General features: G+C 31.5%; 1 protein-coding gene and 1 long non-coding RNA gene across 4 annotated transcripts in view; one reads left to right on the top strand and one right to left on the bottom strand.

Moving 5' to 3' along the window:
* The window catches only part of LOC109537778 (unconventional myosin-XVIIIa), a 158,599-nt gene that overhangs the window by 61,058 nt on the left and 82,579 nt on the right, over positions 1–14,962 (bottom strand). For all 3 annotated transcript variants that reach the window (XM_019904657.2, XM_019904659.2, XM_019904658.2), the window contains 8 exons: positions 14,190–14,311; positions 13,628–13,779; positions 13,325–13,507; positions 13,041–13,234; positions 12,487–12,700; positions 11,208–11,376; positions 9,803–9,985; positions 9,214–9,423 (listed from right to left, as the gene is read on the bottom strand). In XM_019904657.2, coding sequence (XP_019760216.2) covers positions 9,214–9,423; positions 9,803–9,985; positions 11,208–11,376; positions 12,487–12,700; positions 13,041–13,234; positions 13,325–13,507; positions 13,628–13,779; positions 14,190–14,311 — 1,427 coding nt within the window. The remainder of the gene's footprint in view (positions 1–9,213; positions 9,424–9,802; positions 9,986–11,207; positions 11,377–12,486; positions 12,701–13,040; positions 13,235–13,324; positions 13,508–13,627; positions 13,780–14,189; positions 14,312–14,962) is intronic.
* Positions 1,302–11,450, top strand: LOC125504140. The gene is made up of 2 exons (XR_007281298.1): positions 1,302–1,517; positions 11,237–11,450. It is a non-coding gene; the product is annotated as an uncharacterized LOC125504140 (long non-coding RNA).

The following is a 14,962-nucleotide window of genomic DNA, read 5'->3' as shown; positions in this document are numbered from 1 at the left end:
AATAAATCAATAAAACTTCAATTGAATCAGATTTGAAATTTTGAAATTTAATACAACACTTATTCTCATTTTGGATCATATTAATTAGAAACGATTTTCCATTTTAGTTAAAAAAATTACTATTTATATTCCAAATTAAAATAGAAAGGCAAATATGTTTAATTGGGTTCAATTTCGAAAGTGCCGATGTAAGTAAACTGTATGGAAGAATTATATTGTTTTTTTGAAATTTTTTGTGTGATAATAGATTGTAAATAATAATAATTCCAAAATAATGGTTCAATGTTACACTCACGCTTTAAAATGAACTGTGCAAGAGAAAATCAGATTAAAAGTGCTGCAGGGTTATTTTTCAGCAATCATGTGTCTATTTCTACGGAAAAGATGGGTTGTCTTAGGAACCACGTTCGCTTTAACTTAAATCTTACCCAAATAACTGACTTCCAACTTCCAATATAATATTTTAAAAACAATCTACCCTTTAATTGACACGGGAACTTACTCAACAAGTAAAAACAAGTCATACCGATGATAAGACGAATTATATAAGATATATACATTTAAATAATTTATTAATTAATCCAAATAATTCAGATACGAAAGTAACAACCGGTACCCAGAAGATATCAATAAGAATTTGTCGTTTCAACGAAAATATTTAAAAAACCGATAAATTTAATACAAGAGAAAACATAAACCAGTGAAAATTTCCACATTAAGAAAAATTTTTAAATGTAAATAACACTAAATGGCAGGTAACAGTGCCAGTATTGGCAAACATATTTCTGAATTCTATTCAAGTTATTAACAATTTAATTCAATTCAGTAATTCAATAATTCAATAATTGAAGTCCTGACTGAATTTAAGTGATTTCCTTAGCATAATAGTATATGTTGAAGCATGTATAAACAGCCAATCGGGCTTTACAAAATATATAAAAACTCCTAAAAAGATCAAAACTAGAAATAGGCTTTTAGACTATAATAGACAATATATATTAAAGTTAATAAAGAATTTACCGTTTAGTTCTTCTACTAGAAAGAAATAAGAAATAAATAGAAGAAATAAGAAAAAGAAATAAGTCGAATGTTTTGTAGCCTGTGAACCGGATTTAAACCATCTTAATATTTAAGCCATTTTAGCATTTCACTAGAATGGTATCTTTTTATATAACTACTAGTAACGATCTGGAAGATAAACAATGTGTACGGTAATAAATAGACCTCTCCGAGATCTAATTGGTGGTAAGCGATCATATATCGATTATACCGAAACAATACTATCGCGGAAATACATTGCAAGCAATGACTTGTTTTCTAGTCTACCGCGATGTAGTTCAGAGGTAAAATGTCTAAAATTCTCTAAATTGATGGCACTTAAAGTAATCGTGAGTTAGCCATAGTAGGCCGTCTGAAATTAGTGAAAGGTACCCGCATCTTGGTTCTTCCACCTTCAATTCATCGCGTAAAAAGAGAAACAACGGTACTCCATGTGCAACAGGTCTGCCTCGGAACAGGTGAGCCCAAAAATAGCGATTTTTGTCGCTATTCAAATGAGATTGGAGATAAATGATACACGGGTTAAGTGTCCATTTGTGAGAATTATTCCTTGAATTGAAATAATAATTCTACGAATATGTGAACTAATAAAGAGGCGTCTGCTTATGCATAGTTTGCATAGTGATGTAGGTATGCTTTGCAATAAATTAACACATTCCGTTGCTGCAGCGAGAGTTCAAACCAGCAATACAAATATCCTCAATATGTTTATAAACATTGTTATAAGGGTGTATTTTGAATAAAAATTGCTTTGCACTCAAGATTATTTGGCAACACAAAATCATAATAAAATGAGTTTTTGAGTCAAGATTTATCAGTTAGCGCAGCAAACAATTGCAAATTACCAGAAGAGGCTAAACACGTTGGCAAAACTAAACGTTTGGTTGATTGTTGTGGTAGAACTAAACTTGCTCGCAGTGTCATAAGTTTACACACCACTAAACACTCATATATTTATACACTGTATAAAATTTCATCACTGTGTGAATTCATTTTTATTAATCCTTAGCTCATTATGCTACAAGATAAATAAATTGATGATTAAAGTGTGTATTTTGCAAATTGAATATTGTTTTATTTTTTATATCAATAGAAATCTGTACATATTCGACGTGTTTAGAAAAGGTGGCGCGATGTATCAAACCTTATAGCAAATACTTAATTATTAATTATATTATTGTACCATCTAAGGCAAAAATAAACAGCAGTTTAAAAAACTATTGCCCTGATTATACCTTACCGTTTACCAGAAATTTGCTATAGCAATATAAGAAAAAATGTTTCAATTGTTCAAAGATGTAAAAGATGTAAAAGTTTGCAATAAAAATAATTTGTTTACTTACTATTATTTTATGATACAAACCATGATTTATTTAATAATTAAATAATAATAAAAAATCGTTTGAGTTTATGCAAGTACGTGCAGGATTTAAACAATCTAAAAAATTATTAATAAATTAAAAATAAGAAATACCTTGATAAAACATTTTTAAGAGAATGTATTAATTCAGAAATCAAGAACGATATGTACGAGTATGTATATGTAATAGCGTACGTAGAACTCATATTTAGGGTATTTATGGTTCCAAATCTCAAAGTTGCAGTTGAAACGATTAATGGGAAAGCTCAAAAATTAATTTTGGTAAATTCTGGCAGAAATAATCTTAATGCGACGTTAAAAGGGGACAATTCAGTTGCATTAAATTGAAATGGGACTTGAGACTCAAATCTAAATAATCTGTCTAAGTTAACAACAATTCAAGTAAATAATCCACTACCAAAATTACTTAAATAACATATATTTTGCTAAATTTTCTCTGAATATCGAAATAACCATAACATTAATTTCAAGCTTTAAAAGCGATAGCCACTTCAACGAAAACAGTTCTTTTTTCATAATTTCTTAATTTTGCTTTAAATTTATAATCATTGAATACCGGCCAACTAACCCTTTGTATGTATTTTAATAGAAACCATAAGTTTTTTCACTTGGTTTTATTTAGCATTTTATAGGACATACTGATATCAAAAATACTATGGGATCCATAAAAATAATTTTACTGAAATTTGTAGAAAATGCTATAGCTAATAAATAATTTGTCCGTATAACCGTATTTCGTCCTCTAAAAGCCAAAGACATAAGCTGCGATCTCACATTGTCTCCGAAAAAAAATATTTTCAAAATGTCCATTGTAAAAAATACATTTCGCAAAAAATTAAATTGTTGGTCAACGATACAAGCAAACAGTAATGTTGCAGACTAGGTTAATGAAAGTATTGCAAATTTAATGCAGAAACGAAAAGAACATTAAGGTATATTAATTTAAAAAAGCGAAGTGGTTGTCCGTAGTGCTTTCCTGTTGCACACTGTATACTTGAAAATAATTGCGGATTTGCGGATCGCAAAATTAGGAATGAGCGATTTTTTTTTCCTATCTCTAGGCATTCTCGAAGCAATTAAATTATAATGATGGGCCATCCTGTATAAGATTAATTTAAAAAAGCTTGAATATTATTATATTTGTTATATTGGTGACTAGCATGTACAATTAGTGGATAATTTAAGGTCCTATAGTAAGCTACATTAAAGTGTCTGAAAATGTGTTTCTCATGTGGGTAGAAATGCACTTAATTTGACCACGCACGTGTTGTTCATGTTATCCAACTTTCATTTAAACTATTTCCATTTAACAATTAACGTATTCAAATTATTTGAAAAATTCTACAAATTATCGTCCGGTATAAGATAAGTAAGTTTGATAAATAGCCGTTTTGGTTTTATTCATAAATAGATAATAACACCATTTCTATAATATATCTAAGGTATACATAGAATAAAAAATTCTCTCAAAATGATTGACTCAAAATTAGAGATCTTAAGTATCTGTGACAGTTATGAAATACTGGCTTAGTTTCAGTTTACGATAGACAGATGGTCTTTTCATATACAATTATAAACCAACAATATCAATGCATGAAAAGAATGTCCCCAAAGAAAATGTTGAATTTTGCAATCAAAGACACAAAAATGTCAAGTAAGACAAAATCAGGCAGAAAAAAGCTAGATGTTAGTTGCATGTATTGCTTCAGATAGCTACTAAAGAGAAACATTTAAATAATACAAAACTCACACATTATTTCACCCACAACACTGACAAATCTTGCCTAACACAGAATATCCTGTTGCAGGTATTTAGCATACATATGAAAAGATAAATTGATATTTTCCCCGCAATTAAAAATGCCAATTGTTTCACGAATAATTACTCGATAACGCAATCAATCGAGTAATTTGAAAAATGTATGCACAATTCCTTTACTTCTATTGCTTAAGAAGTGATTCTAAGCCTACAAGAAAACCCACCTTATGTTTTTCATTGTCTGATAAAGTTTTTATAAATTTCTCACTTAATTATGTTGTCATGTCGATTAATTGAAAGCAATTATCAACACCTTAAACTTTAAAATCAGTGAACTTACCGTTGTAGTCAGAATAAAATTTCTTGATTATTTAACGTAATAATTCTTGTATCGTGGAATACCAGCATACTTCGAGCAAATAATAAATCTAGAAGATTTACTGCGAGGAGGAAGCCTATTTACGGTAATGTGAATAGTTGCAATAATAAAATAACATCTAGAAAATTGAATGAAATTTATAAGTACCGGAAACGATGAGAACCATATGTTTGTACACAGACTTGTTCATTCCGTAGTCCCAATATGCAAAATGGAACAGCAAACAGTTAGTAGATTAATAATTTGCAAAACGAATAATTAATGCTGCGGAATTATTCATTACAGAAGATAATAAAACTAAGCTTTGAAAGTTCCGGTAAAAAACACGTGCCAAACTATTGAAAAAATATAACAGCGTAAGACTTTTTAAAATTTAATTTAAAATAATGCTTGAAGCATTATCTCACAAAATTAAAAACTTTCAATTCAAGAAAGATATCGATATTTTTTAAATGAATCTAATTCTATTCCAAGAACAGATAATTAAGAATTTCATCAATTTGGTCCATCAACCAGAAAGCTTCTTTGCACCAAAAATAAATGAATTTGCATTTCACAGACAACATTACTATTAACAGTGTCAGATATATAAGCAGTCCAGCCTGACTAATGTTGATGGTGCAGAAAAAAGTGACCGTTGCAATTAGATGCATCGTTTGTTTTGACTCCACACCTTAGAGAAAGTTTCTCGATTTCCATGTTATGTCTGTAGCTTCCTCATGCCACGCATAATAACAAAACGATCTTCGCCAATTAAAGAAGTAACACTCCTATTAAAGATTTGTGGAAAAGTCTCATTAAGTTTAATGGCAGCCGTCATGTAACCGAACCGCAGGAATGGAAATCAAAATGCGTTTTCTATTTTACAATTACATACGAAAGATGCACATTACGCTTATTGCCTAATTAAAAAAACAAGTTGTGTTAAGCTTATAATATGACTGATTGTTAAAATTAAAGCAGAAAAGTCGATATTTTACTGATAATTACAAAATTGTGCATTGTTGATAATGGTCACTCTGAATAGATTAATCGTAAATTCACTGGGATTTCCAATGTTTAAGTTTGACTATAAACTTCACAGCAGCAATATAGTTTGCTTTATTATGCTGCAAACTATGAGCAATCATAGTCATTGCTATGAGTGAGTGAGTATTTTTTCAGTAATTATTCTGAAAACCAAATCATATATCCGATTGCAAATTAAGCAATGCATTCAAGAACAAACATAAAACATATTCGCTGTTTGTTAACAATGGAAGCCATTAAATATTACATAACTGTACACTTGATCGAATGGCATTACAAGCGAAAAAATTGAATTTCTGCAACTGCACGCAATGTCCAGGACGCACACATTTTAATTGTGTCTTCAGTACCATGAGAGAAAGTCAATATTAAAGAGTCAACTGAACTTTACGCCGATTTCCCTTGGCAGGTTTAAGAGGTGATTGCACTGATATAATTAATTAGAGGTATATTCAAATGTGCAAGAGTTTATATAATAATATTATAATTAATTACCAAATTGACACACGTTTTATGACGGAATGACAACATAAATGGAAATTCAGATTGCGTTCTTCGGCAGAATCTATTGATTATGCAACAAGAGCAGATGATTTCCTACAAAATATGCTTGATTGTCATAAACATAAACAAGCATAGAAACAAAATCAAAATCACCTATTTTAAGTTGTTCGTGTGCGCTTTTGTAGATGTCCGTCTAATCGATCTAAGCGAGGTAGCTAAATTTTTACTGTAAAAAATAATACAATAAGATATCTTAACGCCAAATATGAAGAAGCGAATCTGCCGTTCCAGTAATTATTTCTGAAACTAGTTAATAATTACAGATAAGAAGATTCAATTTGAGAAGCATTCAATAAGTCAAAGAAAACCAAACCGCAGAGTAAAAATCTGAAGACACTGATAGGCGACTTGAAACCTGAAATTATGTTTTCGTTCTGAATGTAACCGGGTCTGTCATCAATCCTACGCTTTCACTTTCCGAAATCCAATAAATATTAATTGATCTTGAAAAAAAACAAGTGTTTGTTAACATGAACCGTATTGCGAGCGTGTAATGCTTTGCCCACGAAATTCGTTTCGAGTTTTTTAATCCGATCGTTGGCCTGTATTTTAGAGATTCACATGAAAGTTAAAACGCGTATTTTTTTATTGGAGGAAAAGCATTTAATGAAAATGAAAAAGAAACAAACATGTCTGCTTAATAGAAAGGATTATTTGATCGATATAGTACCTATATGGAACATTCTATATACAGCTTATGAGCTATTGGTATTTAGGGGAAATAACGACATTGTCGACTTAATTGTATGTAGTGTTAGCTTTGCAAAATATTTCGGTTTAAATATTAATATACAATGTGACAACACAAAACATAACTGCATTTGGACTATTTAATACTATTTAATTAACTCACCTTTCAAGGACACATTCAAATGTCAAATGGATTATTATATTATTTTCACAATAACAATTTGGGAAGCGTTGTGAACAATAAAAATTACTATTATAGTACCATAATATATGACATACCGATTGGAAAGTGTGTAAAATAAAGAACATATTAAAACAAAAAGTTGCAAAATTAGTGATAGGTTCTTGACCGGTGCACAAATCATTGAAAGATGGTTTTCCTTATTTGGGAGTCGGTCTGGGCAGTGGTAATAACTCTTCCAGCCCTGAAGAAGGCGGAAAATAAATCGCCGAAAGCTTGGTAGTTAAAAAGTTTTTTCCTTTTTCTCACCACTGCCCAGACCGAATCCCCAACAAAAAAACATCTCGCAATTAAAAAGTTGTAAAGTTAGAAGGTTTAATGGCACCTCATAAGCCAAATTATTTACCATTTGCATTTGTCTAATTATTAATAAAAGTATTATAATCTATTATTTGTAATTGTTGTTGATTATTGATAGATGTTGCTTTCTGTTTTTTGCAGTTGATCAGTCAATAGATAGTAGCGAAAAAAAATACTATTTCTCTTGGGCCAACGTTTCGGCTTTATTTAATCCATCATCGGCGCTCTATAAGGTAACAGTGGTTAGTCTTAAAATTAAATAAAAGTTATTTGTCATCAATATAAAATTCACACAGAACCGATATAACAGTGAATATGAATATAAAAGACGAAGGATAAACCGACATATCAATTTAACGCCAACACAAGATAAAACAGCAAAAAGTTTAAAAAGTTTATAAAAGTTACAAAAGGGTCAAAAAATCTATCAAGTCCTGAAATCCGCAATAAGAATGTTGACCTGATTAGGAAGTATTTAATCAGCAACAATTACCCACTGTCCCTTATAAATAAAATCCAAAATTCAATTACAACAGTAACTAATATAACAAACCAACTTTAACTTATTACAAAATATCCTACGTTCAGTCATTATAGAATCGCCAAAATAATATCATCTGAAAACATTAAAATTGCAGTCTCTAACTGTGACACCGTTGAAAAGATGTTTTTATTGATTGAAATTTATATTGATATGTCTGATGTCATTTGTCTTTTATATTTAATGTCACTTTTTTTTCCAGTTTAGTTCCGTTTGAATTTTATATTGATGACAAATAACTTTTATTTAATTTGAAGACCGACCACCGTTACCTTTTAGAGCCCCGATGATGGCTTAAATAAAGCCGAAAGGTTGGATCAAGAAAAAGTAATTTTTTGTCTGCCACTATGCCAAACCGAAAGCAACATCTATCACTAATTTCAATTTCGCTATCAAATAATTAATCTGGAAAAAATTTAAGAGATCTGAAAGTTTTCTGATATTTTATGATCAAAATAAACCGAATCAATTTCTTCTGAATAGTAAATATTATTCGAAAGTGGTGATAATTCCTAAGAATAAGAGAAACAGCACAAACCAAGAATAAAATGCATATTTGCCTATTAACAAATAATAGAAATGGTGCAATAACAACGCTCAGAATTAAAATAGTGAACAAAATTGAACGATATAAAAATAATATATTTGTAACGGAGTCGCTACATTTTCCTCAGTACATTTTAAATGAAGTTTAATATCAGTGAGATTGTAGTAAAAATAATGTTTAAAGCTCTTCTATTTTTAAGGCAAGCACTCTCGCAAACACATCTGAAGTTAGGAATTTCGGTATAATTCATAGTTTTGCACTTATGGAGAATTTTGAGTGCGCCGTACCTTTTGCAGCTACTGAATTAACAAAAAATTAAACATAGAATAACAAAAGTTTTATAAAAATGAATCCACTTGCTACAGTCCAGTTAATTTATACGACTCAACGCATGTGTTCGACGAACAATGTATTTACTATTGTGGAAAAGTTGGCGAATGTTTTCGGAAGACTGTTATCGCCTAGGGACATAAACAGTTTGGCTTTGTACTTCGTTCCTTCTTCCCTTTTTTTTTGGTTGAAAGCGGCATATTTTGAAAAAGTTATTGGTTTAGTATTGGAGCAAAAAAATTAAAAGTAAAACAGTCAGGCTTTTTACTCTCAAATAGGGAAAGTAAACAAACAATTAAGTCTGTTACGTGTTAAGCCTCTGTACCAGACAGTTTTAAGGCAGCTGCAGAAACATTAACTAACAATCCTGCTAAACAGATCTGAAACACTTACTTGACTCAATCCGACGCGGTAGCTGGACAATTCCAGGTCAATTGCCAACAGCATATCTTCGACCGCTTTTCGTTCATCCAACTCTGGACTAGATATTTTATTTTCACCAGCCAGAATACTGAATTTCCTTCGGAACTCGCCCAGTGGTAAAATTGTCGGGTAGCCTTGCTTGTATAGACGCACAGAATCCAGTATTTGACCTCCACGAATCTGAAACATATTATCGGTTACATTTCTTGACAGTAGCTTAGTAAGTTCTACATATATTTTATTAATTGATAATGACATATTATGAGTTGGCCGCCTGAACAAATATATATCATGTAAAAATGGAACCAACAAGAGGCATAGTATTAAAATAATTTTTTCAAGACCTGAAGCGTTATGTGCATAACTTAAAGTTCCATGATGGAATTATATCTTTTTAGGTAAATAACCGTTGCGTGAATAACAAAATCTAGTCAAATGTTTCAAAAATATTTTTTCCCAAATGATAAAACAAAAATGTGTGGTTATTTTCGGTGAACATGTAGGACCTTTATGGAAAATATTCAATAAACAATGTGGGAAAAGAAGCATGATAAATTACCTGTGATCGTAAAAGCGGTATATTAAGCAAACTATCTTCAGTATTCCCAGTTGGAGATTTAATATTGATTAAAGCTCCGTTGCTGTCACTCAATCCAGCATTGTGTTGAGGAAGGATGCACTGAACGAATCGCAATTTCGTTCTTCGTAGTGTCTCAACCAATCCATCGATGGTAAATTTTGTCTGGAATATATACAATAACTACATATTACAAACCGAATAATAAAAGAACAAATAAAAAATAAAACTAATAAACAAAATAAGAAACGCTACAAATTGGTCAATAGTTGCAAAACAATTGTAGCCAAAAACATATCAATGCGTATTCTTTAATTTTCTCTTATAAAATCATACTTTAGAACACGTTAACAACTAGTGATGGACGAAAGGTGGAAGTTTGAATAGATATGATTAATAGATCTGAGAAAAAAAAGAATTTTTTTCTAACTTATTACAAGGGAAGTATATGGAGGCAAATAGATGAATGAAAGAAGAGTAGAACCCAGAAATAGTACATAAAATCGTTAAAATCCAATAGTATTGACAAAACGCAAAAACAGTGGCGATTAGCAAACATATGTAACGGAATGAGACGATGGCGAATGACGAGAATTGATTCACTCAGAAATACAAAGTCTACGACTTCCAAGATTACTTTGGCAATCAATGATAAAGCAAAATAAAAGTATTTAGTTCCTTTTGATTTACTTTTCCTGCCTGCGTGTAATTGTTATTATATTTTTTTCTTTCTTGGGTTTCAGTCAAAATATGAAATAAAAATGTTTATATCGTTTATTTCATATTACGTTTCGGCGAGACAACAGCGTTCAAAACAAACCCATAATTGGGCACATTGGATTCTTTATATGCTTGGTACCAAAATTGGCTGTAAAATAAAAAGTCATATGAAATAAATGATATAAACCTTTTTATTTCACATTTTCTGAAACCCAGGAAAGAAAAAAATATGTAGTTTCTATCATTTTCCTTTTCATCTGTGTTCGTTTATTGGCTCTTATTTTCTCGTATAATGATTTAACTCTCATACTCAAAAGTTAAGATATTGCTTCGATTAAATCGTTCAACAATGGTATCTCAGAATAAGTAGTAATCGCGAGCTAATGTACGAATAATTCGTTTTATTGTTAAATTTCGCTTTAAATGAAGCAAACGTGACTATTCTTCTGTCTTCTATAGACACACAAAATATCTATGGACCTTAGCCTTTGTTACTTTACCTTTTTGATCTAACTGTTAGCAATTAGAATCGTTATGAACTTTCTGTCTTTTCGCAGAACAAGCAAACAGAATATAATAATACGTTTTGAATGACTCTCCTTATAATGTACCGGTAAATATAATAATATAAGTATTACCACTGTAAGACATTAAGAAGTAGGTTTACCTGAAGACAAATGCTTTTCCTTTTTATAGCGGCGGTACCGCCAGTAAAAGTTCTTCTAATACTGGAAGCTCGGCGTAACGACTGGGAACCATCCAGTCCAACGACAGAACCACTGAAGCAAGATGCGCCTAATCCTCGTACAGCTACGAAGAGTTTACTAATATCCTCTCTGAAATAGCCCGAAAACTCATATTATATAAAAGGCTTTACTATCGATTCAATAAAAAAAAATATTAAACACCACTTTTGATCGATTATTTATTATTCAATATTGAAGATGTTAGTGAATGTTTTAGTTTATTGGTGTTATAAACTTAGCTAAGATGCTAAGAGCTAAATAATTAATTTTCAAATCAAAATATTGAGAAACTAAGAGCGACGAAGTGCGGCCGACGCTAATAGCAACTAATACAATAATCGCATAAAATCCCCAATTTACAAAGGAAGATATTTCAGGTGATAACAAATAATCAGGAAAAAACACCTGCTAAGAGATCGTCTCAAATGAATCGCACTAAGATCAGCTAACAACAAAGTAATAACTATTCCAACACCACTTTCTTGTAGTAGTATTGGTACTGTTTTTTTACAATTAAAAACTCGGAAACTGTTGACCAATGCTTTTGAGATTTGTTACAGAAAGCCAACACAAAATTTTTATTAGTCATCTGAGCCTCTGATTTTGTCTCCCATTGGAATTGAAAATATGAAGTGAAGCACCATTACGAGTAAGAAAATGCTACAAATTGAGCGCAAAAACACCCAACAAAAATAAAACACGGAACATGTCCTTGATTTCTTACGGTTAATGGGATAAAAGCGTCGCACGATTCCTATGTTCCATAATATTGTTAAGTATCACCTTTTCAAAGAAAAAACTAACAGGGCATTGAAACAAGATTTTATATCATTTCGAGCCGCGGTCATTAGCATTCACTAAGCAGATCGCACTTGCAAAATAGTTTTCTTTCTTATATCTTTATTTTCATTTATCAAATACCATGCGACTGGATTATCACGTGCTTCAAAGAAAGAGGGTTTTGTAAATACCATGTACAAACTAATAGTATTAAACTATCAAACTCATTTAGGCTATTTTGTGATTAAGAATTCAAATAACCATGTGTCCGCAATAGTTTCGTTCCCGATGCAGTTTTACGGTTAATGGCAGAAGTAACGAATTATGTTTGTTAATGCCATCAAGTGGATTTCAAATAAGAGGTAAGTAAAAAAATATTCACCTGTAAACGCATTTGTAAAATAAATGTCAAACACTTACTTGCAGCTCTCCTGAAGAATGGCGACGGCCGCTCTAGACACCGGATTTTCCCTACTTTGCTTCAGCCATCCTTTGGCACTGTAAAGTACTGGATTTGTCCCCTGCAAATGTTGTAAAATGAACTGGTTATTTCCCGGTGCTTTTCGAAGCAGCAGCTGATGATCTCTGTCGCCATAATGGCTAAATACGCGTTCAAGGAAGGAGTCGTCAGTGCCTAAACAAAACAAATAAACCTAAGTAAGTAAACTGCAAACAACAAAATTAAGCTGCAAAATTAGAATTTGTTGGCACTGAATGGAATTGCATTAAGCAATAATAACATCATATTGATGATAAGTTAACAGAAGATCAGAAAAAAACAAATACCCGTAAATATTGTTGCATATTTCATAAGCGTGAGTGAAAATACATCAAGTACTAGTCAAGTAATGTAGTAATAGATTAGTACAATACACTAATTCAAGTTTCCTTATGTGAAGTGTGACCAAATATAAAATTGGTCGCCTTCAAATTATCTACCAAACTGTATACATTCAGTGATCCGAGTTACTTACTTCCGGGATAAATTGCTTCTTCGTCCAACAACCACAGCAGCCCTCTTCTATCTGCCTCATGCAAGTCAGTCTGTGAAGTGCGTATAACGGTATTTTGAGCAGTCTTGTCCAAAAGATTGACCAAAGGCAGTGGATTAATTAAATTTTCATTCTCATTTTCGTCGTAAGTAAAGTCAATATTTTCTTGAAGATACCTGAAATCATACCAGTCATAAAAATGAGTTTTACTCAAAGTGTACGACGTAATAATAAACTAGCTAATTTTAGTAACATCATATATTTACCGATCTTTGGGTGCAACTAGATTAGTATGATGGAAGAGAAGCTGCAATCTCTCTTGAAGATAATTATGGCACAAATCCTCAAACAAAGCGCCAGTTTGTCGTCCACAAGTGGCGGGATTTTGAAACCCTGGGGCATCAACAAGCAAGATCGAAGTTGTGGTGTGAGTACTAGCAGATATTGCTCTGGAAAAAAGTAAACTTAACAAACAAATCGAATATTGCGATGGGCCAAAATATTTTCAAGCTTTACAGTCACACAAAAATGGACGAACATCGCTAAAAACCACAATAAATATTAATCACCTGTTAATTAAGTTCGCCACGCAGTTGAAAACTTCGGAATAAAGTCCCATAACGATTCCTTCCACAGCTTCTATTCCAACTGCCTCCCTCTCCAACCCTTTATCAGTTGGCGACGGAGTCCGGAAAGGAGCTCTTGGTTGATTAGGAGTCACCTGCAAATGCAATAAAATGCAATCTAGTCTTTCATTGCAAGCAACCGTAAGGAATTGGGATTTTATAAATTCAGCTTAATACGTAAATTGCACAATTATCCCTTTCTCATATAACAGTAATTCGTTTAAAATTGTTGGGTTAAAACTAGTCCGATTCAATATTTATAGTTGCATTAAAATTATCGAGGTAAATTCGACAAAGTTTCCTGGCGGTTCTCTATTCTATACATTGAAGAAATTAATTTAATATTTGTTTTAATGGCTATTACTAATAGTTAATGGTATTAAATACCACTAAGTAATAAGCAGATTGTTTGTATTGAAAATTCGTTGTTTGGAAAAATGGTCAAAAATTTGAAAAGACTTGTTATCTATAACTTGAAAGTCATAGAAATAATTTAAATATGTACCATTCCTCCCGAAGATAGTCCGAAAATAACTCTCGATAGTTCTTCAACTGAGGTTCCCAAAAGTGTAGCTGCGCGTTGAGCACTCTGAGGACTGCTGAATTGATATCTGTTGTTATTGCCAGCTGAAAAAAAAGTATGAAATTATAAAATTACTGCTAAAAATTAAATTAATATTAAAATCATATTTAAGTTTCTCCGTGCATCTTACTTAAACGTTCATTATGAATTTTGATTGGTGTTCTTGTTGAATTGAATGAATGTTGCTGAACAACCACATTTTAAACACGGATAGGTAATTGTCAGATTAAGGTCGGGCAAAACATTTTGGCCAATTATTAGCTCGTAGAGTTCAAAAGTTTAGGTCATCGTCCACACAATCAATCAAAAAATGTGTTCAATTGCTTAATGGTATTTTAGGTAGAAAACGTGATATTTTTATTACCGAACAGCCAATTATTGGCAATCAGGACACGATATCCAATAGACGTAAATAGCAGGCACTTACATAACAAATTGTAAAACTATCGTGAAATAAAGAAACGTTGCAGCTATAAATGCAACACGTTCATAAAATAATAAAAACTGGTAATAACCTACGTTACCAACACGAAAAAAATATTTTTCACATAAAACGAAAACATTAACATACAGTGACCTTAATTTTCATTGTACATACTTTCCTGACTGTGTTTCAATTCCAAATCAAAATCAATTCCTGCGCTTCAGTCATTTATTGTCTATTTATCAATTAAAATACGTTTCGGTGTTTTCTA

The sequence above is a fragment of the Dendroctonus ponderosae genome, unplaced genomic scaffold (assembly GCF_020466585.1).
Source record: "Dendroctonus ponderosae isolate FM_Combo_2020 unplaced genomic scaffold, Dpon_F_20191213v2 Dpon_F_20191213_4, whole genome shotgun sequence".
Classification (NCBI taxonomy): Eukaryota; Metazoa; Arthropoda; class Insecta; order Coleoptera; family Curculionidae; genus Dendroctonus; species Dendroctonus ponderosae.
Note: the sequence above shows the minus strand (reverse complement) of the source record. Positions and strands in the feature narration are given on the sequence as shown.